Here is a 21807-nt window from a genome sequence, read left to right as displayed (position 1 = left end):
GGTTGGGTCCATGTCTGCAAGGCCTTCCTGGCTACAGAAATGCCCACCTTTATCTCCCTGCCCTCACTCACTGTATGCAGAATTCAAGCATCACTCTCCCTGCTAACAGCAACGTCACAGCCCTGGTGCCTTCTGAATCTGCCATCCGTAGGCTGAGCCTCGAGGACCAGGCCTTTTGGCTGCAGCCAAAGATGCTGTCAGAACTGGTCAGGTGGGACAGCTGGGAAAGGCCAGGGAGGGGATTCCGGGTGAGACCTTGGATCTTTTCAGACAAGATTGAGAATCTGGTTCTTTGTTTACCATGTCTTCATTAAAGCAGGGAGAGCCCAGGGTGAAGGCCCAGGCCACACTAACATGGTCCAGTGTCCCTCCATCTGTTCCTTTTAGGGCCCATTTTCTCCAGGGTGCCTTCTCGGAGGAGGAGCTAGCCCGGCTAAGTGGACAACAAGTAGCCACACTGAGCCCCATAACACGCTGGCAGATACACAACATTAGTGGGGTAAGAGGTGAACTCTGGGCATGTGGACTCTGGAGCTGAAGTGGTCCCACAGCTGTAACTGCCTCAAGACTAGGGCTCCCAGGAAACAAGCTTGGGGTCCCTTGGCCCTGCCAGGACTGATTCTGAGACTTTGCATAGGACACATAGTTGTCTCACTAGAATCTGCGCATGTAACTCTGCCCCTGTCATGTGGGTACTGGTGAGGGTCTATGCATCTTCCTGGTAGAGCCTGAGGCCGTGAGCCAGGCGGGGCCTCTTCCACACATGTATCGGTGCCCAGCTGGCCTGAGTGCTGCCTGCTGCCTTACAGAAAGTCTGGGTACACAATTCCAGCGTGGATGTCCCTGACCTCCTTGCCACCAATGGCATCCTACATATTATCAGCCAGGTACGGCAGGAGAAAGGAGGGCGGGGAATCTCCTAGGCCAGTAACGATGGATTGACAGACTCTCTTGCTCTCCTCAGGTCTTGTTGCCTTCGAGAAGTGATGTGCAGACTGGGCCAGGTTTGCTGCAGCAACTAGATAAGGTGCCTGCCTTCCACCTCTTCCGGGAGCAGCTAAAGGTAACTAGTGTTCCAGGAGGCTGCAGGGGGCTGACTGGTTTCCTGCATCAGGGCTGAGGGCTGCCGTGCTTACCTTGCTCCCTGTCTCTACCCCTAGTACCACAAACTGGTGGCCCAAATTGAGGCTGCCAAAGCCTACACCATCTTTGTACCCACAAACCACTCTCTGGAGACCCAGGGCAACAACAGTATCCTGGTGAGGCCTGGGGATGGGATGGGGAAGAGGAGCCTCCTATGCCAAGGCAGGGGAACATAGGGAGGATGGCATGGTACCCAGGCCACTCAGGAGCCATGGAAAGCCTGAACTGATTCCTCCCTGGCAGGACATAGACACAGTGCGACATCACGTGATCCTTGGAGAGGCACTCTCTGTGGAGGTCTTGCGGAAAGGGGGACACCGTAACTCCCTCCTGGGCTCCGCCCACTGGCTGGTCTTCTACAATCACAGTGGCCAGGTCTGAGGTGTAGGGAGTAGAAGACCCTTCCCAGGGACTCTGTTTGGGACTTCCCCTTGAAGCTTCCCCACCTAGGAGACCCCAGACTCCGCTCCGGGAAGACGTCCCTCTCATCGTTCCCTCACATCCCTTCCTACCCCCGTCCTGGAGTGTGTTCTTGTCTTGTGGCCTCTAAGAATGACAGTGTGGTAGTGGATAGGTAGATTCAACCCCCTGTTCCCCTTCGCAGCCTGAGGTGAACCACATGCCACTGGAGGGCCCTTTTCTGGAGGGCCCTGGCTGCTCCCTCTTTGGTCTGTCTGGGATCTTGACAGTGGGCTCCAGCCGTTGCCTGCACAGCCACGCAGAGGCTCTTCGGGTAAGAAGCTGGGTCCACAGGGGTGGACTGCAACTGGTGACCATGCCTTTAATCCCAGAACTCTAGAGGCTGAGGCAGGCAGAGCTCTTGAGCTTGTGGCCGGTCAAGGCTACATAGTGACACCTTGTTTCAAAAGTAAAACACAAAGGCAGCAGTGTCTGGTTAGTCTGGGTGGCAGGGAGGAACATGTGGCCAGCCTTGTCCTGGACTGACTGATGCCTGGCCCTCTTTCCCCAGGAGAAATGCATAAACTGTACCCGGAAATTCCGCTGTACTCAAGGCTTCCAGCTGCAGGTGAAGTTGGGCTCAGTGCGGCTCTGTGCTTTCTTTGATGCCCCAATTAACACCCTCCCCCTACCACCACCTGACAGTCCAAGCACGCTGGGAACTGGCCTGGTATGGGCAGCTGCAACCTCCAGTTAAGGCTGAACTATAGCCTAGGTTTGCTCAGAGGAGCTTGTAGCCCTCGGCCTGGCCCTCTGCCATTCCATCATCAGATCCATCTGTCTTGGCCTCTCCCTCCTCCTCCCAGTATCCACCTCAAGCTTGTCTGTCCCACTTGCTCTGACATTGTTTGTCTCCCATGTACCTCCCTGTCCGTGCCCAAGCCACCAGATGACACTTCCGTTGTGTCTCCAATTCTAGGACACACCTAGGAAGAGCTGTGTCTACAGATCTGGCTATTCTTTCTCCTGGGGCTGTTCTTACACATGTGTCAAGAAGATCCAGGTTTGCTGAGATGTCCCCATCCCCGCCGTGGCTTTGCCCAGGAAGGAAAGGACAGAGGAGGCCCTTAAGAAAGAGTTTAGGCTGAATTTCAAGAGCAGGGGTGTTGAGCCTCCAGCAAGGACAGCAAAGCAAGGGTCTTAGAACTGTCCAAAATCAGAGGGCTACTGTTGGCCTCATGTCTAACCCCTGGGGAATGGGCATGGGAGAGAGATACAGGTCATATCCCAGAGCTGGCACCATCAGCCAAAACTCAGTGGCGGTCCTTGCAGACACAGCCCTCCCTGTCTGAGTCTGCCTTCAACAGCGGAGAGTTTTGGAAGTCATCCCCCACAACCCTTGTTCTGCCCTACCCCCCTGGGGTCTGTGCTTCCAAATTGCTGTGCTCTGTGGTTCTGGCCCTGAGATGTTATCACCTCTTCCTGGCCAGTAACATCCATCCTGGCCTGTGCTGGGCCTCTCTTCTTCCCTTCCCATCTCCCTGCCTCTACAGGTACCCGACTGCTGCCCAGGCTTCTTTGGCACACTATGTGAGCCATGCCCAGGGGGGCTAGGTGGAGTGTGCTCAGGCCATGGGCAGTGCCAAGACAGGTTTCTGGGCAATGGGGAATGTCGCTGCCAAGAGGGCTTCCACGGAACGGCCTGTGAGATGTGTGAGCTAGGCCGCTACGGGCCCACCTGCTCTGGAGGTGAGGCCTGCATAGAGCAGGGCGGGGGCCCTTGGAAGGAGACTTAGACTGGGTGCTGTGCCATACGGAGCAGGAAAGTAACTCTTCTTTCCTTGTCCCACTTCCAGTATGTGACTGTGACCACGGGCTGTGCCAGGAGGGGCTGCGAGGGAATGGAAGCTGCGTCTGTAATGTGGGCTGGCAGGGTCTCCGCTGTGACCAGAGTAAGTAGGTCCCAGGGGGCTAGGGGCAAGTGACAATAGGGGAATGATTCTGGTCTGAATGACCAAGCCTCCTCTCTACTCTCAGAAATCATTGCTCGTCAGTGTCCCGAGAAGTGTGATCCCAACGCCAAGTGAGTGAGCCCAACCTCTGGTGGGGCGACCCTGGGCAGGACAGGGCAGACAGGCTCAATGGCTGCCATCCCTCCCAGCTGCGTGCAGGACTCCGCCGGAACCCCTGCCTGTGTGTGCGCTGCGGGCTATTCGGGCAACGGCAGCCATTGCTCAGGTTGGCCGCGTGGATCCCACTCTGGAATGCTTGGGGTGGCTGGCCCGTCCTCTCTCTAGCCTTTTCCTTTATCCCTGCTTGTTTCTCACAACCTCTCTCCCTAGAGGTGGATCCTTGTGCCTCTGGCCACGGCGGCTGCTCGCCGTATGCCAACTGTACCAAGGTCGCTCCTGGGCAACGAACATGTACCTGCAAGGATGGCTACACGGGCGACGGGGAGCTGTGCCAGGGTGAGGTGTCCCCAGATAGACACCGGCAAGGGCAGGGTATTTTAGTGATCTGAGTCGGGCTAAGAAGGATTGAGGGCACAAAGGATATGTGATGACTTGGGGCCCAAAGAGGAAGGAGATGGGTACCTGGAGCTGCAGATGGACGGATATATGATGGTGGTCATCGAGGGCTGTTCCTCATCTCAGCGTCTCTTCCTCTAGAAATAAACAGCTGTCTCGTCCACAATGGGGGCTGCCATGTTCATGCCGAATGTATCCCCACAGGCCCCCGGCAGGTCAGTTCACAGGCTTGACACCGAGGCCTCCATTCAGCCTAGGCTGGGGTGACCCTTTCGTTCAGGGCTCTCTGCAGCCACAATGATCAGAATTTGTGACAGGTTTCCTGCAACTGTCGTGAGGGTTACAGCGGTGATGGCATTCAAACTTGCAAGCTTCTGGACCCCTGCTCTCAGGTGAGGCCCTCGTGTCCCATCGAGTTTCTCAAGGAAAGGGAACCGAGGCTGCAAAGAGCCTTCTCTGTCCCCAGGATGGCCCCAGGGCCTCCTTTACCCCCAGCTCAAGTCTGGCTCAACAGTAGAAATACAGCTTTGAGGATGGATCGAGGACTTTGAGGCATCCCTAAGGCTAGCGTTTCAGAGGTGGCGGACACCAGCACAGCTTCCCCTCCTTCCTCTCCCACTCTCAGAACAATGGCGGCTGCAGCCCTTATGCTGTGTGCAAAAGCACAGGGGACGGGCAGAGGACGTGCACCTGTGACAAAACTCATACTGTGGGAGATGGCATCACCTGTCATGGACGAGTTGGCCTGGTAATGATCCCCAAGTCTGACCCAGACTTGATGGTGGCTATGTCCCATGAACCTGAACTACCATCCTTGCTAGGACCCCAGACTCAGTTCTGATCCTTGACTGTGGCCCCATGACCCTGAATCTCACCCCCGATTCTTCCTGGGCTAAACCTCATCTATATCACATGAAAATAATCCTGTCCTGGCTCAGAGCCGCCCTGCCTTTCCTTCCCTCATCTCTGCCTTGGCCAGACCTTGGGCCGCTGGTGCTGGGACAGGCACCAGCCCCTGAATGGGGGGCCACCCAAAATCTGAGCTGATCTTCGCTCCCCCCAGGAGCTCCTACGGAACAAGTATGCCTCATTCTTCAGCCTCCACCTCCTGGTGAGTAGCCAGCAGGCCTCTAAGACTGCTGGGGGAGTTCCAACCATCTTTGGACCTCTATATTTCTGTCTGGTTGAGGGGAATGGCTGGCCTTGTCTATCAGAGTTTAAGTTTTTTTCCCCAGAAGATCCTTAGGAGTTCCAAGTTGGTCCCAGGCCGCCATTTCTCTTTTGGTTAAGTTGTGCCCTGCCTTCCCAGGAATTCAAGGAGCTCAAGGGTGACGGTCCTTTCACTATCTTTGTGCCACATGCTGATGTGATGAATACGCTGTCCCAGGTCCGTAGCCCTAGGAGCGGACTAGGGAGGGATGAATACTCTAGCCACTGGATGGGCAGAGGTGTCAATCACCTCCCCACCCCCACCCCCATCTTTGTGACTCTACCCTAGGACGAACTGGCTAGAATACGTGCCCATCGCCAGCTTGTGTTTCGCTACCACGTGGTCGGCTGCAGGCAGCTGGGGAGCCAAGAGCTGCTGGACCAGGGTTATGCCACCGCGCTGTCGGGGCACACGCTGCGTTTCAGTGAGAAGGAGGTGAGCTCTCACGCTGTCGGTGCTGATGGCTGTAGGGTCCTCCTACAGGATTAGGTTCAGCCTGGAGACTCAGGCCCCGTGCCCTGGCTCCACTCCTCTAATAATACTCAGCCTGGCTCTGGAACAGAGGGAGAGGAGTCTGGCCCAGAGGACACCCCAACCTGGGACTCCCAAGCCAAGCTGCAATCAGCATCATGTTCCCACAATGCCACGCCTAGTGGGGTGGCTGGTGCGGGGTCCTCATAGCAGGATGGCAGCCCCACCCCATGTCTTGATTCCGCCCTTGACCAGTTCACCTTCTACCAAAGCCCAGAAAACTCTCCCACCTCAGGCCCCGCCCTGGCCCACAGGAACCCCACAGCTTCAAGCACCCAACTGATGGATTCTCTCTTCAACCTCAGCCCTGTCCCAATGCGACCACGTTCCTCCCACAGGGCAGCATCTATCTCAATGACTTCGCTCGGGTGGTGAGCAGCGACTATGAGGCCATGAACGGCGTCCTGCACTTTATCGACCGGGTCCTGCTGCCGCCCGACGTGCTACACTGGGAGGCTGACACCCTCCCAATCCCCCGGGTATGGCTGGGCAGGAGGCCGAAACTGGGTGGCAGGCTGGGACCCTCTCTTCCCACCTGACCCTGTGCCTTACCGCGCTCTCTCCCAGAGAAACGTCACCACTGCTGCTGAAAGCTTTGGTTACAAGATCTTCAGCCGCCTGTTGAAGGTACTGCTCTCGCGCGTGCGCGGGCCTGCTGCTGTGCGCATGTGCGCAGCAGTGGTCGCTGGCCTCTTTCTGGGAAGGCATGTGCCTGTGTGAACTTCCTTGTACAACGTAAGAGCCTCCCAGTGTGGGCACACGTGGGGAAGCGTGCAGCCAAAGTGTTATCTCTGCAAGCGTGCCCAGAATCAGTAGCTCCCCTACCTATAATCCCAATTTTATACTCAGTGACGTTGGCAATATGGCCCACTGGGTCACAGCGCCTGCTACCAAGCCTGACAACCTGAATTTGATCCCTGAGACCCATATAGCAAAAGGAAGGACCCAGTTCCTGTAGGCTCTCCAGATGTGCACTAGCAGGCAGGCTCCTCCCCCTATGTAACACACACAAACACAAAACAGGTTAAGCATAAAAAATGTTAAACTGCAAAACCCAGAAACATCTCACATTTTAAATAACTTTTGTTATGATATATTGCTACAATTGCTTTACTGTTTCTTCTCTCTCTCTCTCTCCCTCTCTTTTTCCTTCCTCCCCACCTTAGTTTTTGGAGACTGGGTTTCTCTGTGTCCTGGAACTCACTCTGTAGTGAGGTCCAGGCTGTCCTGGACCTCAGAGATCGGCCTGCCTCTGCCTCCTGAGTGCTGAGACTAAAGGGCCCCTACCACCTGGCTAGTGTTCATCTCTTATTGTGCCTAGTTTATTAATAATACTTTATCAGAGGTATAGGAAAACAATATATGCATGGTTCATATACATATAGTTCATACGTATGGTTCATTATAACTTAAGGCATCTGCTGAGCTCCTGGGCGGAGGTGACTGCCCAGGATGGCTGCAGATGGGTGTGGCTAGTTATCTGGACCTGGGTCTCTCTGGACCTCCTTTCTGGCTTCTTTGGTCCAGAATCGTCTCCAACTGTCACACCTTTCTTCCAACCCACAGATGGCTGGCCTCCTGCCCATGCTTCAAGATGCAACCCATCGTCCCTTCATTATGCTGTGGCCCACAGATTCTGCCCTGCAAGCCCTGCCTCCTGAGCAGAAGAACTGGCTCTACCATGAGGACCACCGGGACAAACTGGAAGCCATTTTGCGGGGTCATGTGATTCGTAACATTGAGGTGGGCACAGACCCAATCTTTGGTCCCTATAGCCTGCATGCCCAACTCCAATCACACCTCCATTTATTTAGGCCTTGGCATCTGACCTACCCAACCTGGGCCAACTCCGAACCATGCACGGAAACACCATCTCTTTCTCCTGCAGCCGTGCTCGGCCTGTGAGTCCGGGGAGAGGGCTTGGTTAAGGAGAACAGGCAGGGCAGTTAGGGGCTGCGGTGCCTGTGACCCCTCCCCTTCCCCTTTAGGGTGAGCTCCTGGTAGGTGAAGACGAAACCCACATTGTGCAACGGCACTTGCCCTTCGATGGCGGCTTGGCTTACGGCATTGACCAGCTGCTGGAGCCAGCTGGCCTTGGTGCCCGCTGTGATCGCTTCGAGACCCAGACACTTCAAATGGTGAGGAAGGCCACAGGCCGCAGGTGCATGGCAGGGACCCAGCCCACCTGTCCTACCCTGTCCATCCACCTGACCCTGCAGTGTTGGCCTCCATCTCCTCCAGAAGACTTGCAGCATCTGTGGACTGGAGCCACCCTGTCCTCAGGGCTCACGGGAGCAGGTAAGGGTCTGGAGGCCGAGTTGAGGGTTGGGGTAGGGGCAGGGCACCATCAACCTCAGGCTGGCTGTGGCCTGACTCCTTTTGACCCAGGGGAGCCCTGAGCGCTGCTGGCGTTACTACCCCAAGTTCTGGGCAACTCCACTCCACTCCCTGACGAGGCGAGGCGGTGCCTGGATGAAGCCTGGTTTTTGGCACAACATTGGCATGGGCAGGGGCTGCCACCGCAACTGCGTCACTGCCGTCTGGAAGCCCAGCTGTTGCCCTGGTCACTACGGCATTGACTGCCAAGGTAAGCATTCTGACGGTTACAGACAAGCTGACCAGCTCCTCTAGCCTCAAGATGCTGAAGACAAAGTAAGCTCTGGCCATTGCCCTTAAGAAAGGAGATTGGAGCTAAACAAGAAGGAGGACTGGGGGTAAGGTGATCAATCCTCACTTAGAAAGACAAATGGGATGGACATTGGACGTGGGAGAAAACAAGTAACAGGACAGGAGCCTACCACAGGGGGCTTCTGAAAGACGCTACCTAGCAGTGTATCAAAGCAGATGCTGAGACTCATAACCAAACCTCGGGCAGAGTGAGGGAATCATATGAAAGAAGGGGAAGTTAGTTGACCTGGAAAGGACAGGAGCTCCATAAGGACCAAATAGATCTGGGCACAGGGGTCTTTTCTGAGACTGTTCCTCCAACCAAGGACCATGTATGGATATAACCTAGAACCCCTGCCCAGATGTAGCCCATGGCAGCTCAGTATCCAAGTGGGTTCTCTAGCAAGGGGAACAGGGACTGTTTCTGACATGAACTTAGTGGCTGGCTCTTTGACCTCTCTCCCCCACCCCAAGGCCACAGAGGAGGACAATGCAGTCAGTCCTGAAGAGACGTGATAAGCTAGGGTAGATGGAAGGGGAGGAGGGCCTCCCCTATCAGTGGACCTAGAGAGGGGCAGGGAGGAGATGAGGGAGGGAGGGTGGGATTGGGAGAAAATGAGGGAGAGGGCTACAGCTGGGATACAAAATAAATAAACTGTAATTAATATAAAAATAAAATTTAATTAAAAAAGAAAGGCTGTTGGGCTGCTCTAGGACAGGGGGATGACTAAGATGTGGGGTAGGTATACCGAAGATTCATATCTGGTGTGCAGTGCTGGAGGGACTGGGTGTCCTCTGGGCTTGGTGGAGTCTCAGGACGAGTGGACTGATACTCCTTGAAGAGCGTTGGCTGGCCCTCAGTAGGGGACAGAGGGCAGAGCTGGGATACAGTGTGTGGGTGTTGTCGTGAGAGCACTGGTCCCACTTCACTTCTCCGCTACTCCCTAGCTTGCCCTGGTGGCCCCAGGAGCCCCTGCAGTAACCACGGAGTGTGCCTGGATGGCATGAGTGGAAGTGGGCAGTGTAATTGCCACTCACGTTTTGCTGGGATAGCCTGTGAACTCTGTGCCCCGGGTGCCTTTGGCCCCCAGTGCGAAGGTAGACTATCTCTTCCCCACCCCATCCTACCCTGCCCCATTTCCTTCGGCCCTTGTGTCAGCGTGTCGTCTCCCCAGCTTGCCGCTGTACCACACATGGGCGTTGTGATGAAGGCCTTGGGGGCTCTGGCTCCTGCTTCTGTGATGAAGGCTGGACCGGCCCCCAGTGTGACACACAGCTAGGTGAGTAGCCCACGCAGCGCATGTGTACACGCTAGCGCGTGCTCCCGGTGGGCACTCAGGTCGAGGTCCCTAAGGTGGATGGGAGAGAGGGTGGCTGGGGGAGGAGCAGCCACTGACCTGGTCATATGGGCTGGGCCCTGGGGACAGAGTTGCAGCCTGTGTGTATCCCACCCTGTGCGAGCCAGGCCATGTGCCGTGCAAACAACAGCTGTGAGTGCAGCCTGGGCTATGAAGGGGATGGCCGTGTGTGCACAGGTAAGCCGGGACTCGTAGGTAGGAAGCTCTGGACCCACGCTAGGCCCCTGGTTCAACCACTCCCTTCTTGCCCCCAGTGGCGGATCTGTGCCAGAAGGGGCATGGCGGCTGCAGTGAGCACGCCCACTGCAGCCAGGTGGGGACAGTGGTCACCTGTACCTGCCTGCCTGCCTATGAGGGTGACGGTTGGAATTGCCGAGCTCGCAACCCCTGCTTGGACGGCCACCGGGGAGGCTGCAGTGAGCATGCTGACTGCCTCAACACCGGTCCGGTAAGCGGTGGGGAGCCAGGCAGCCTGGGTGCGGACGCTCCGAAGGCTTGCTCCCCCGAGTCTGTGAGATAGCCACTCTCTCTGCCCACAGAACACACGGCGCTGTGAATGCCACGCAGGCTACGTGGGCGATGGGCTGCAGTGTGTGGAGGAGCCTGAACCTCCTGTGGACCGCTGCATGGGCCAGCCATCACCCTGCCACGCAGACGCCGTGTGCACAGACCTACATTACCAGGGTGTGCCTGCGTGTCCACCCCCGACCCACCGCCCTCTCCCTGGTTACCGTCCTATTGACCATACATCCTCCTTTCTTCCTGCAGAAAAACGGGCTGGGGTCTTCCACATCCAGGCCACCAGCGGTCCTTACGGTTTGACCTTCGCAGAGGCCGAGGAAGCATGCAAGAATCAGGGAGCGGTCCTGGCTTCACTCCCCCAGCTCTCTGCTGCCCAGCAGGTGCACAGGGCTCAGGGGGAGGAGCCAGGCTACGGAAGCCCACTGAGCTGTGCTTTGGTTTCAGCCTCTCCTCCTGCCCCTACAGCTAGGCTTTCACATCTGCCTCATGGGCTGGTTGGCCAATGGCTCTGCTGCCCACCCTGTGGTCTTCCCAGCGGCTGATTGCGGTGACAATCGTGTAGGTGTAATCAGTATGGGTGTCCGCAAGAACGTTTCAGAGCGTTGGGATGCCTTCTGTTACCGAGAGCAAGGTCTGTCTGCTCCACCCACCTCGGGGGCCCCCCGCCCCCTGGACTCCTTCTCACTAAGCCCCTGTGAGCTACTGACATGCCTCTCCTGCAGATGTGGCCTGCCGATGCCCGGCTGGCTTCGTGGGTGACGGCATCAGCACTTGCAACGGGAAGCTGCTTGATGTCCTGGCTGCCACCGCCAACTTCTCCGCCTTCTATGGGGTGTGTAGGGGCCTACCTAGCCTCAGGAGTGGGGATGTAAGCCGGTAGGACCCTTAAGGAGGGAGCTTGCCCACAGCCTCATCTCATCTTCCCAGATGCTGTTGGCCTATGCTAATGCCACCCAGCAAGGTCTTGAGTTCCTGGACTTCCTGGACAACGAGCTCACCTACAAAACACTCTTTGTTCCTGTCAATGAAGGCTTTACGGACAACATGGTAACAGCGGGGGCATGGCCAGTTTGCTCCCTCTAGCAGGCCCAACCCAACACATTGTGCTCTGCTCCTAGACGCTGAGTGGCCCGGACCTGGAACTCCACGCTTCCAATGCCACCTTCCTGAGTGCCAATGCCAGCCAGGGGACACTGCTTCCTGCCCACTCAGGTCTTAGCCTCTTCATAAACGCTACAGGTTCTGGCAACATTTCGTCAGTTCTTCTGGTGAGTTTGGCCTCAACTGATAACCTACGACCTCAGTCCCTGCTTACCTGCTAGGCCTGACTGCAATTTCTCTGTAGGCCCCAGGGACGGCTGTAGTCAGCCACATCATCATGTGGGATATCATGGCTTTCAATGGCGTCATCCATGCTCTGGCCAGCCCCCTGGTCACGCCTCCCCAGTCTGTGAGTCTGGGGAAGGGGAAGACAGAACCTCAAAGGGTGAAGGGATATCTCTGGCCTGGTCCCCGACTTTGCCTCTTTTTTTTTTTTCTTACAGAGGGCCGTGCTGGGACCGGAGCCTCAACCTGTGGCATTAAGCATGGGAGTTGTGGTAGCCTCTGGAACGCTGCTGGGCCTGGTAGCTGGAGCCCTCTACCTGCGTGCCCGAGGCAAGCCCACAGGCTTCAGCTTCTCTGCCTTCCAGGTAGAGTGGCTGGGAATTGGTGGGGGCAGGGACCATGTGTCTTGTTTGGGGGGGGGGGGGGCCTTACCAGTCATCACTCCCCTTCCAGGCGGAAGATAATGCTGACGATGACTTCTCCCCATGGCAAGAAGGGACCAGCCCGACCCTGGTTTCTGTCCCCAACCCTGTCTTTGGCAGCAGTGACGCCTTTTGTGAACCCTTTAATGTGAGTGTGGGGTGGGAAGTGTGGCCGGAGGGGCTGGGGGAACAGGTCCCGGGCCTAGCCTTGCTCAGCTGCACCCTGCCCGTCCCCTCTGCAGGATTCTCTTCTGGAGGAGGACTTCCCTGACACCCAGAGGATCCTCGAGGTCAAATGACGTCTGCAATGGAAGCAGAGGCACACGGAAGACAGAGAGCACTTTTATTGCTTGTCGGGGTGGCTGGGGCTGAAAGGCCAGATGATCTGTCCAGGAGAATAAAAGTGCCCTCATCGGATGTGGGCCATGTCACCAAGAAAGGGTGTCTTCATGCAGCCGGTGCAGAGCTGGTCCATCCAGAGGGGCGCTTCATGCTGCAGGGGCGTGCGACGCGGGTAGAAAGTGAAGTCTACGCGATAGTTGAGCAGACAGCTGAGGGAGGCCATGTAGAGGTCGGAGAAGCGCACGAGGCGCCTGGAGAAGTAGGTAGGGTTGTGGAAGGTGCGGAAGATGCTCCCAAACTGAGCATTGAACAGGGCCTTGGTGATGCATCTGGGGAGAGATGGTAGTGTCAGTCAGTGAGCGGAGAAGAGGATGGGGCAAGCTTCCTGTCTCAGCCCCTCTCTGATCACCTCAGTTCTTGCCGCTCCTTCATCCAGGTAGCCAGCACCTGCCGCGACTCAGCATCCTGATAAGTCTGGGGAAACACAATGTGGGGAGGCGGGTGCGCATGCGTCTGGGAGGTGCAGCCCCAGCGCCAACTCACCAGCGCCCCCGACCGCCTGTTAGCCTGACCTGCATGCGCTCCAGCAGCCCCGTGAGAGCCTGCTGCCAGGTCAGTGAGTGCATGTACTGTTCCGTGTTGATGATGCGGATCTCGCGCTCCAGCTCAGGGATGATGGCTCCTGTGCGCCAGCCATGCCGCAGCATGAGATCCTGGTGGAAAGGATGGGGACGGACGTCAGCACCGGCTGGGAGGGCTCCCTCCTTTCCCTGGGTAAAAGCCGACCCCTCACCGCCAGGTCACTGTAGAGGTGGTCACCGAAGTAGAGCACGCGGGGCCCTCGCCATTCTGTCAGCCGGAGGAAATCGAACAGGTTTCCCTGGGGAGTAGAGGCCGCTGCTGAGCCCGCCGTGCTCCCGAAGGGCTGCGGAGCCAGGCTCTGTCCCTCACCAGCCCTCTCAACTCTCCAGAGGCAGCAAAGCCAGCCGGATGCTGGGTTGCCCTTTCCCGTGGCCTCCCTGCCCTGTAGCCCTTAATACTTCCCCCTTCCAATAGGAAAGGGGGCGTCTGCTTGCGGCAGAAACATCTCTTGAAAGAGTGAATTGGCCCTCACTCAAGGGCCTCTTACAGTGGCCTTTCACCCACCCAGGCAAGGGCTGTAGTCCGTGTTTGTGAGAAACAAACCACAGCGGGGGGGGGGGGGGGGGAAGGAAGGGGGCCCCTGACCCTAAAGCAAAAGGCCCTGAAGTTCTTGTAAACCTCCTCATTCTCCACCCAAGGGACCCTGTGGACCAGCTGTATTGCTCACAGGCCATGTGCTCCCCTGCTCCAAAGCCGGGAAAACATGGAAACACTGAGGCACAGCACCACTGAAGCAGCTTTGGGAGTGGAGTGCGGTAGGGAGGAGGGGGCAGAGTTTGGAAGTACAGCAGCCACCACAGGTGCACACTCCAGGTGGGAATCCACACTCAGCAAAGTGCAGTTCCTAGAGCAGCTCGAATCACTGAGCCTCGGAAAGATGTGACCTGGGGGTGGCAGGCAGCTGCGGAAGAACTGAACTGAGACCCAAGCGCACCGGGTGAGAAGAACAGATGAGGGGAAACAGTAGCAGGGCACTGGACGATGTGGCCCCTGGATCAAAACTCTCCAGGGGCAGCTGAAGGACAGAGAATACACACGGGCTTGGGGAGCGGCTCCCGGGAACTCAACAGTGTCTAATACACAGCGGCGTCAGGCCCAAGAGGTGCCAAGAAAGGAAGACATCTTCCCCCAAAGCCCCAAAGATGGCTGCCACAGCTGGCTGCCAAGACAAGAGAACATCACCCTGAGCTGCGGGTACAAGCCTGCATCTAGAGGACAGAGCAGGACCCTGAGCAGGGGGCAGGAGCGGGAATGTGCCTGCCAGAGGAGCGGAGCATGTTACTGCCGCCCTCCTGGCCATGTGTGGACTCCCGGGCTCATCTCAGCGAAGAGTTTTCACATCCCAGCCAGGGACCAATGCCCCAAATCTGGCCTCTCTTCCTAGCCACAAAGGAAATGCAGATGGGTGTGTGTGGGGGGTGGTGGGGCTCAATTCCTAAGCTGTCTCCACAGCCTCCCCCCCCCCCCCCAAGGTTTCAAGCAGGCTGGTTTTGTCTGTAGCAGTGTTTGGTGCCAATTGTTCACAGTGATCATGTGCAATCTAAGGCTTTTGCACCACGACTCAAGTGGGGCATTCTAAAGGAAAGCAAGGCCTAGAGGTGACAAGGCCAGGGCTCCTGGGCCATTGTGTAGATCTAGAGTCCAAACCCAGGCAGTGTGAGCAAAGGCTACACGCTCTTCTGGCATCACCAGTGTATGTGCTAGTATATATTCTCTAGTACCTAGCTTCCTAGCAACCCTGCTGCCATTGGCTGTAGCTCCGCAGTGCAAGCTTGGTCAAGGCCAGGAGGCTGCCCCTGCCTGCATAGCCCAGGGCCAACCAGGCACTACTCCCCCAAATAGCCCTTACCTGCCGATAGATCTTGCCCTTTTCCAGGCGAGTGATACGGTCCCAGTGGAGGGAGCCCTTCTCATCGAGCTTTCGAAAAGGCCTGGGGGAAGAGTAAAGAGCCTGATTTGCAGTGTGACAGAACCACAGACTAGGTACTTTCCTCCTTATCCCATCCACTCAAGTGGGACACTGACCAGTGGGGGCGAGGGGTGAATCTTTACGCATGCACAAAGAAAGCTGAGTCAAGCCCAACTGAGTGGGGCCTCCGTCCTCCTCCCACAACCCCACAGTCCCTGCTGTGCCCATACTTGCGACGGTCGGTGAAAAAGTTGGGCTTGTCTGCCTGGACGATGACCACATCGAAGAGTTGGCGCCAGTCAGGGCCCACCATGTGCCGCATGCCTTTGTCTCTGCGCAGAGGTGGCACTGGCTAGAAGGGGTCTGGGAGTGGTACTGTGCCAGCCGCCCCATCCCCACCTCCTCCCCACACAACCTTCTACCGAGGGCCTGGACTCACACGAAGCTGAAGGGACTGTTGGTGATGAGGAACAGCTTTTTTCCGTGGGCCACCAGGCGGCTCAGGACTGCAAACGTTTCGTCCCCTCTCAGGATGTACTTCTCTGAAAGGGAAGATGGTTGTGCAAGGTCCGGTTTTGTGACGCCCTGCTCAGGCAGGCCATGGTAAGGGCTCCTGTCCACCCTTACCCATGTCTTGCTCAATCCACTGGTACATGAGGCCCTTCACGTGCACATCCCGGATGGCATCCTGGGTGGGAACAAAGGGACACTGAGGACATGCTGGGGAGGGAGGCCTGCCCTGTGGCAGACGGGCTTTGCCTCCCCCGAGCCACAGGTGCCCCGCCTCACCGTCACATCCTTGTAGAGGTGTACTTGGTCAAACTCCAGGCCGTGGCCTAGAAAGTAGTCCACCACACAGGACAGCAGCGCCATCTCCGGGAGGGAGAAGATGTCCATGAACTGTTTGATGGACGGGCCCTGGGGAGGGGTGACAACTCTCAGCCACCGCGCCAAGGACGGGAGACCAAGGGAGCTGCCCTGGGACACTGGCAGGCGGCATGACCTATGGCTGCTGCCCCATGGGCGCCAGCACCCACACCAAAATTCCTGGCCTGGGCTGCTTTGGGCAACAGCAGGTTGTGCGGCTTACCTTGCCATAGAAGCCGCTCATCTGATATAGCGGGATGTGTTGGGTGCCACCGTAAAGGTCAATCACTTCATCATCTGGCACAGGCTGGAGACCCCTGAGTTGGGGGTGAGAGGGGGCAGACAGATGCTCTCAGCCTGAGCCAGGGTAGCAGTAAAGAACAGAGACCCGGGCAGGAGTGCGGTGGGCCTGACACTAACCTGTAGGCTGTTCCCAGCTGCACATAATGAAAAGCATCAATTTTCATCAGAAGGCTCTGGAGGCATATAAAAGGCAGGGGCAGTGGTGAGGAGGGAGGTTTTTATCTCTGGTCCCGAGCCAGCTTCCCCTGGTACCCAATCCTCAGCAACAAAACCTCTACCGGCTGCTACTAAGGGGAAGCCACAACTGAAGCCAGGGTGGTCGGATAAGGAGAGATGGAGGCAGAAGAAGCTGGCCTTGTGCATGTCTAGTCAGGAGGGGGGGGGGTCAGTTAGTGTCAAGCCGCTCACCTTCTGAATGTCATAGTGGAGGCCACGGATGGCAAAGCTGGGGTCGTAGTCGTACTTCCGAATTCCCTCAGGGTACTGTTGGACAAAAAGAGTTAGCAGTGCCAGCCCTTAGCCCGGGATATTAGGGGAACCCCAGGACTGTCCGGGGCATGGGCCGAGCTCAGTCCTGCTGGCTTTTGGGGCCAGCGGCCTCACCTTGTAGTGTTCTATCAGGATGTCCCGGGCAGCATTGAAGATCTCAGGGTGCAGCGCATCTGCATACTGGGCCAGTGTGTAGTCGTAGTCAAAGCCATAGACTTCCACGTCACTCAGGCTGATCTCGTTGTTGGCGTAGATGGCCGCTGGGTTTAGGAGGCTGCAGACCTCAGGGGGCAGAAGGTCTATTGAGAAGGAGACACAAGAGGACACGAGGCAAATGGCCTAAATCGTTTGTGGGTACCCAGCCCCATAAGACACTAGTTATGGCACCTTAGCCATTGCAGTAGAGGCCAAACCGAGGCTCACAGCGAAGACACATGCCAAAGGAGGGCAGAGCTGACAACGGGCCAGCCTGCTTCCTCTGGGGATTGGGTCATAGTCACAAAGCCTCCCTTTTCTGTGTTAACCTACCATCTGCACTGGCCCACATTTACTGAACCTGTGTCTCTTCCAGGGTGGCTGCTAAGTCATTTATACCAGACACGCGTGTATGGGATCCCTGGCAGCACTCCTCAGAACAGTCATGCCCCTTACTCAAAACCAGTCGGGGGCACCATTATCCACTGGCCTCATCTTCCGCTTCCTTGAGGTTAGTTGCCAAGGGCAACATGCAGGGACTGAGGACTCCTCCCAGAGGCTCTGCTCTGACCTGACCGGGGGCCAAGGCTGTGAATGCTGCGTTTCCACTTTGCCCAGAGCTGGGGTGGGGGCCCAAGAACATCAGAGGAGCGGAGAGCCCCTGAGGCTGCCAGCTTGGAACACCTGCCATAGTCTGGGGGGGGGGTGAGGCCCTCTAATCTTATTTCAGCTGCCTGTCAGACCACATAATGACATTCCCTGGCCAAAGCCAGGGAACATTGCTAATTATCACAGGCAGGATGTAAGATGTCGGCTTTGGAACACTACCCAGCTTGCTCTCCTCTTGCGACAGTCACACGCCTCTGAAAGAGCCACAGAGGAAGACTGAGCCCACCATTATGCCAAGAAGGTTGTGGGGTCCTAAGCCCACCTGCCTGCTCTTCCCCATCTGGAAAGTGGGTAAGATGGATGGAGAAAAAGAACATGATGTGGTGGGGTATGTGACCAGGCAGGATCAGGTCCCCCCTTTCATGTCTGTGAATTCAAGAACCTTATCTTAGGCCCCGGGCTTGTTTCTTTTAAATGGGGAATAGAATCAGAACCAATCTACTTTGTGCATCCTTGCTCTACATGCTTGCTCTGTGCCCACACAAGGTGCAGGATCAAATGTGTGATGTGCCTGTAATCTCAGCACTCAAGGAGGCAGGGGCAGGCGGATCTTTGTGAGTTCCAGGCCAGCCTGGATCTACAAAGCAAGCCCAGGACAGTCAAGGCTACAGAGAAACCCTGTCCTGAAAAACCAAACCAAATCCAAACAAACAACTGTGAAGTGCCTTTGAACTAGAAGCCCAGTCCTGGGTTTCTCTCGGTTACTTCTGGAGCAGGAGTTGCAGGGGAAGGGGAACAGACAGGACTAGTATGGTCTCAGAGACTCTAGGGAACCTGTCAGCCGCACCAATCCTGAGCACAAAGCAAAGCCCTCTGGCGCCACAGCACAGCTAGTGGCTGCTGTGTCGTGCAGACACCTCATCTACGTGCTGAGTGTTGTCTCAAATGCTCCTCTGGAACACAGGGCTCCACCTCCCCCCTCCCCTGTTTCCTCTGGTGTCAAGTGCAGGGTGTAGGTGTGGGAACAGGTGTGGCTGGTTCCTCCGGTGGCCTATAGCCAGCACAGAGCAGCTGTCCTGAGATTCCCCAAGTGTGGATAGAGCTCTTCAATGGGACATGCTGAAGTCACAGCTCATGACCTCCCTCTACAGAACTGGCCCCAAGACACCCCTCACCCGGTGTCCCTGGGACCCTGGGCTTCAGCTGCTGGATTATTTCCATAATCCTTCACTCCTGGATGTCAACTGTCTATGACTTGACTTGGTGTTCAGAGAACCCCTGGGATGGGAAGCAAAGCCATGACATTTGTGGGCCCAAGCCTGCGGAGTTCTGACTGTGTCCACGCCTTCCCTTTGCTTCTGGGGGGCATATAAACCTTCCTGGGAACAAGCAGGATGGGGAAGAAGCCCACAGGGCCTGCTTGCCCGCCCCATCTCTGGACCAAGGAGATCATGGCTTTGAGTGGGTGATGTGCTGAGTAGGGCAGAAGAGGATCTGCCATGGCCCAGCGGCAGTCTGCTGTGCCTACGGTTTTACTGTCTAGCCCCTACCCTTCTTTCCCCTGGTCCTGGGGCTCTGGCAGTTACCACTGGTGAGTCTTGAGGTGAGTCTCACTCCCTCCTCCAATCCTGCGACGTAGTCGCTTCTAACTCCACTGACAAGAGCGGAGCTTCTCACCAGAGTAGTCACCCGATCAAAGCATCCAGCACCAGGGAACTAAGTCGAGATCCCCGCATCTGCTCTAATCACTCTTCTTTGCCTAGCCTTCTAGTCACATGAGGCCAAGCAGTGTGGGTGATGGTCCTTCTCCACTGCTCTCTGAAAAGCTATTAGCCCTGGCAGCTTTGGTCAGACTCCTTCATGAGGAGGTCAGAGTTCAGCGGCATGAAGCTAGCTCACCCCGGCATGGTAGTGGAAGGGACCCTGCACACAAGAACCCAGAGGGTCTCTAAGGATCTGAAGCCACCAGAGGGCCCTGAAGGATATTCTCAGTAGCTCTTCCCCAACCAGACCTTCAAGAGAGGCTTCTCAGGCCGTTCGGAGGGACTTCTCTAGGTGCAGAACAAAGACTTAATTAACACTGTTCACCCTGCCAATATTCCCAAATCCTTAAGGACAACCATTCTTCAGAGGTCTTAAGTATTCCGACTGAGGCTTGTCAGAGGTGAACTCTGGCCAATGTCCAGGTCTCCACACAGCTGAAGTGGAAGCCCCAGTCCAGTCACAGTTGGAATCCCCCGGCCGGGGCCACTCTGTCCTACCAGACAATGCAAGCCACATCAGCTCTGGGGCTTCCCCCAGAAGCTCCCCTGCTCCTGTTTGGCCTTGTTTTTTTTTTTTTTTTTTTTTTTTTTTTTCCTGAGTCATCACCACAATCCTGGGACAGAAGACTGAGGACTCTGAGGGTCTTCAGAGGGTGTGAGGCTGAAGGCCATCCTGCTGGGCAGTGATAGGGGCCACAGCCCAGACCACATCTTTCTGCTGCAGAGGCAGGGCCCCACTAGACCCACCCAGACAAAAGGACAGATGTTCGGCACTCTGATCTCCTGCCTCATCAGCCCATTCTATAGAGGGAGAAAAGGTTAGGGGGGGGGGGGTAGGTGCCCTGTGCAGCTCTGGCTGAGACTGTAGCGACTCTCCGGGATTGCAGGGGCCACAGTAACTTCTCTGTTCCTGCAACGGCTTCCCTGAGCTTGTTTATAGAGCGCTTTAGACCCACAGAGGGAAACCAAGAGGTGCCTGCAATGTCCGGCCGGTGTCACCTTACGTCGGGCCATCCGTGAGCAAGGCTCAGGCTTTGTCACACACTGCAACTAAGGGCCAGCGGAAAAGGAGGGACTGGGAGGGTCTCTACCGCCGCTGCCCACAGGCTGGCCCCAGGAGCAAGCCCAAAGGGACCGCGTGCGCAGCGGCCGCTCCAGGCATTCCAAACGCCCGCAGCTAGAAAACAAAATTCCCACTAGCCCCAGGAGTCGCGGTGTTCTCCCGAACACCGTAACAACCCAAGAGAACCTCTTCCAAAACGCCATCTGCTCCTCAGGTTTTGGAACCCCGGCGACGGCGAGCTGCACCCGGGAAGGTGCCCCGGCCGTCTGTTGACCACCGCTCGGCTGACGCCCTGCGGCACACTGCCCACCCGGCGTCACCCACCGTGCACCAGCCTCCGCATGTCCTGGTAACGAGCCCACAAGTGAGCGCCGAGGTCCGCGCTGTCTGCGGGCGCCGAGCGCGGGGTGCTGGGGCAGTGGGCTCCGGGACTCGGCGGGCCGCAGCCAGGACAGGAGGGTGAGGACGAGGCGGCCCGCGGCCCGCCGTGGCCTCCGCACAGCAGCCAGCGCCGCGCGGTCGCCCGCAGTCCCGCGCCCGCCATGCCCCCTCGCGCGCTGCCCTGCCCGCCCTCCGCCCGTCCGCTCGCCCGTCCGTCTGCCCGCCGCCCTCCGGCTGCCCGCCCGCCACCGTGGCCGTGTGCTCCTCAAGGCGGCCGGCCAATGGGCGAGGCGCGCGGATCCCATCCGGCCAATGGGCGCCCCACTCGGCCCGGGGGGCGGGAGGTCCCGGGGCGGGGCGGGGCGGACTCCCGACCCCCTCCTCCTTGTTCCAGCCCGGCTCAGGGGCTCTGCGCCCCCCTTTGGTCGTCTCGGTGGCGATGGCGGCACTCTTCCCTCCCTTGCACGGGAAGTCGCAGAGCTTAGGAGCCCGGCTCTCTTCGAGGCCCTGGACGGCCGGACGAACGGGAGAGGCTGGAGGGCTCCAGTTCACGGCTCCTCCTTCACCCCTAGGATCTTTTTGTCCCTCCCCTCAGCCTTGGGATCGTCCTGACCCCTGTGCTTCTTCTGCCTCCTCTCCAGCAGAGTCCTCCTGCCCCGGGGCCCCGCGCCCCTGCCCCAGTTTCTGAGCGACTGCACACTCAATTGGAGCCAGGGCCGCTCATTCACCTAACTCACAAAGAGCTCTTCGTGCCTGCAGTGCCAGTCCCAAGCTGGGAAAGACCACTTGGGGGCCCTGATGGGCAGCTGACTTCTGCTGAGGCAGCCTTTTCTTTGTATTGTCTGGTACCCAACACAGGTGACCGACTTAACTGCCAGCCGATCTATTGGCCGGACTCTGCATGGCTGTGGGCCAGGATCATTGCAGCCACCGGATTCTGACGGCTGTAAAAGGATGTGCCGGACGGTGCAGGCCCCCAGTTGAAATGCCATGCCATGTCTTTTCAAGCGTTGTCTCAATGAAATTCTTTTCTGCTTGAAACCACCCCACCCACTTCTGTTTCCTTAGCCCGGGAGTACGCCAGGAGAGGCTGGCCCAGCATTCAGCCTCGTTGGTGGTTGAGTTGCCCAACTGAGCA

At 57.3% G+C, this 21807-nt stretch overlaps 2 protein-coding genes across 3 annotated transcripts in view; one reads left to right on the top strand and one right to left on the bottom strand.

Annotated features, from left to right (window-relative positions):
* The window catches only part of Stab1 (stabilin 1), a 28452-nt gene extending 16025 nt beyond the window's left edge, over positions 1–12427 (top strand). The window contains exons 29-69 of one of the 2 annotated variants that reach the window (XM_055612349.1): positions 81–211; positions 388–499; positions 810–887; positions 965–1063; positions 1161–1259; positions 1387–1518; positions 1748–1876; positions 2114–2170; positions 2522–2605; positions 3096–3291; positions 3399–3494; positions 3580–3625; positions 3704–3780; positions 3885–4010; positions 4212–4285; positions 4388–4462; positions 4696–4818; positions 5134–5181; positions 5380–5457; positions 5569–5715; positions 6150–6290; positions 6379–6438; positions 7378–7554; positions 7626–7712; positions 7800–7949; positions 8056–8109; positions 8200–8398; positions 9427–9576; positions 9654–9758; positions 9906–10013; positions 10091–10284; positions 10376–10520; positions 10605–10738; positions 10824–10989; positions 11081–11190; positions 11286–11405; positions 11477–11626; positions 11704–11808; positions 11903–12049; positions 12138–12254; positions 12349–12427. In XM_055612349.1, the coding sequence (XP_055468324.1) occupies positions 81–211; positions 388–499; positions 810–887; positions 965–1063; positions 1161–1259; positions 1387–1518; positions 1748–1876; positions 2114–2170; positions 2522–2605; positions 3096–3291; positions 3399–3494; positions 3580–3625; positions 3704–3780; positions 3885–4010; positions 4212–4285; positions 4388–4462; positions 4696–4818; positions 5134–5181; positions 5380–5457; positions 5569–5715; positions 6150–6290; positions 6379–6438; positions 7378–7554; positions 7626–7712; positions 7800–7949; positions 8056–8109; positions 8200–8398; positions 9427–9576; positions 9654–9758; positions 9906–10013; positions 10091–10284; positions 10376–10520; positions 10605–10738; positions 10824–10989; positions 11081–11190; positions 11286–11405; positions 11477–11626; positions 11704–11808; positions 11903–12049; positions 12138–12254; positions 12349–12405 (4683 nt within the window). In that variant the 3' untranslated portion in view covers positions 12406–12427. Of the gene's footprint in view, positions 1–80; positions 212–387; positions 500–809; positions 888–964; positions 1064–1160; positions 1260–1386; positions 1519–1747; positions 1877–2113; positions 2171–2521; positions 2606–3095; positions 3292–3398; positions 3495–3579; positions 3626–3703; positions 3781–3884; positions 4011–4211; positions 4286–4387; positions 4463–4695; positions 4819–5133; positions 5182–5379; positions 5458–5568; positions 5716–6149; positions 6291–6378; positions 6439–7377; positions 7555–7625; positions 7713–7799; positions 7950–8052; positions 8110–8199; positions 8399–9426; positions 9577–9653; positions 9759–9905; positions 10014–10090; positions 10285–10375; positions 10521–10604; positions 10739–10823; positions 10990–11080; positions 11191–11285; positions 11406–11476; positions 11627–11703; positions 11809–11902; positions 12050–12137; positions 12255–12348 lie in introns of both variants that reach the window. The other variant, XM_055612348.1, reaches the window with a different exon arrangement.
* An 88-nt stretch (positions 12428–12515) lies between these two features.
* Nt5dc2 (5'-nucleotidase domain containing 2) lies at positions 12516–20838 on the bottom strand. Its single transcript, XM_055612350.1, has 14 exons — positions 20613–20838; positions 16773–16957; positions 16578–16652; positions 16287–16342; positions 16090–16183; positions 15789–15917; positions 15627–15687; positions 15439–15541; positions 15230–15331; positions 14940–15021; positions 13242–13328; positions 13021–13161; positions 12858–12922; positions 12516–12777 (listed from the first exon to the last, which is right to left on the bottom strand). The coding sequence occupies exons 1-14, from the start codon at positions 20830–20832 to the stop codon at positions 12516–12518; spliced, it is 1662 nt and encodes a 553-aa protein (XP_055468325.1). The 5' UTR covers positions 20833–20838.
* Positions 20839–21807: the final 969 nt, after the last annotated feature.

Source organism: Psammomys obesus, unplaced genomic scaffold (genome assembly GCF_907164565.1).
Source record: "Psammomys obesus unplaced genomic scaffold, mPsaObe1.curated_primary_1811, whole genome shotgun sequence".
Taxonomy (NCBI): domain Eukaryota; kingdom Metazoa; phylum Chordata; class Mammalia; order Rodentia; family Muridae; genus Psammomys; species Psammomys obesus.
The sequence above is the reverse complement of the archived record's forward strand: the minus strand, read 5'-3'. Positions and strand labels throughout refer to the sequence as shown.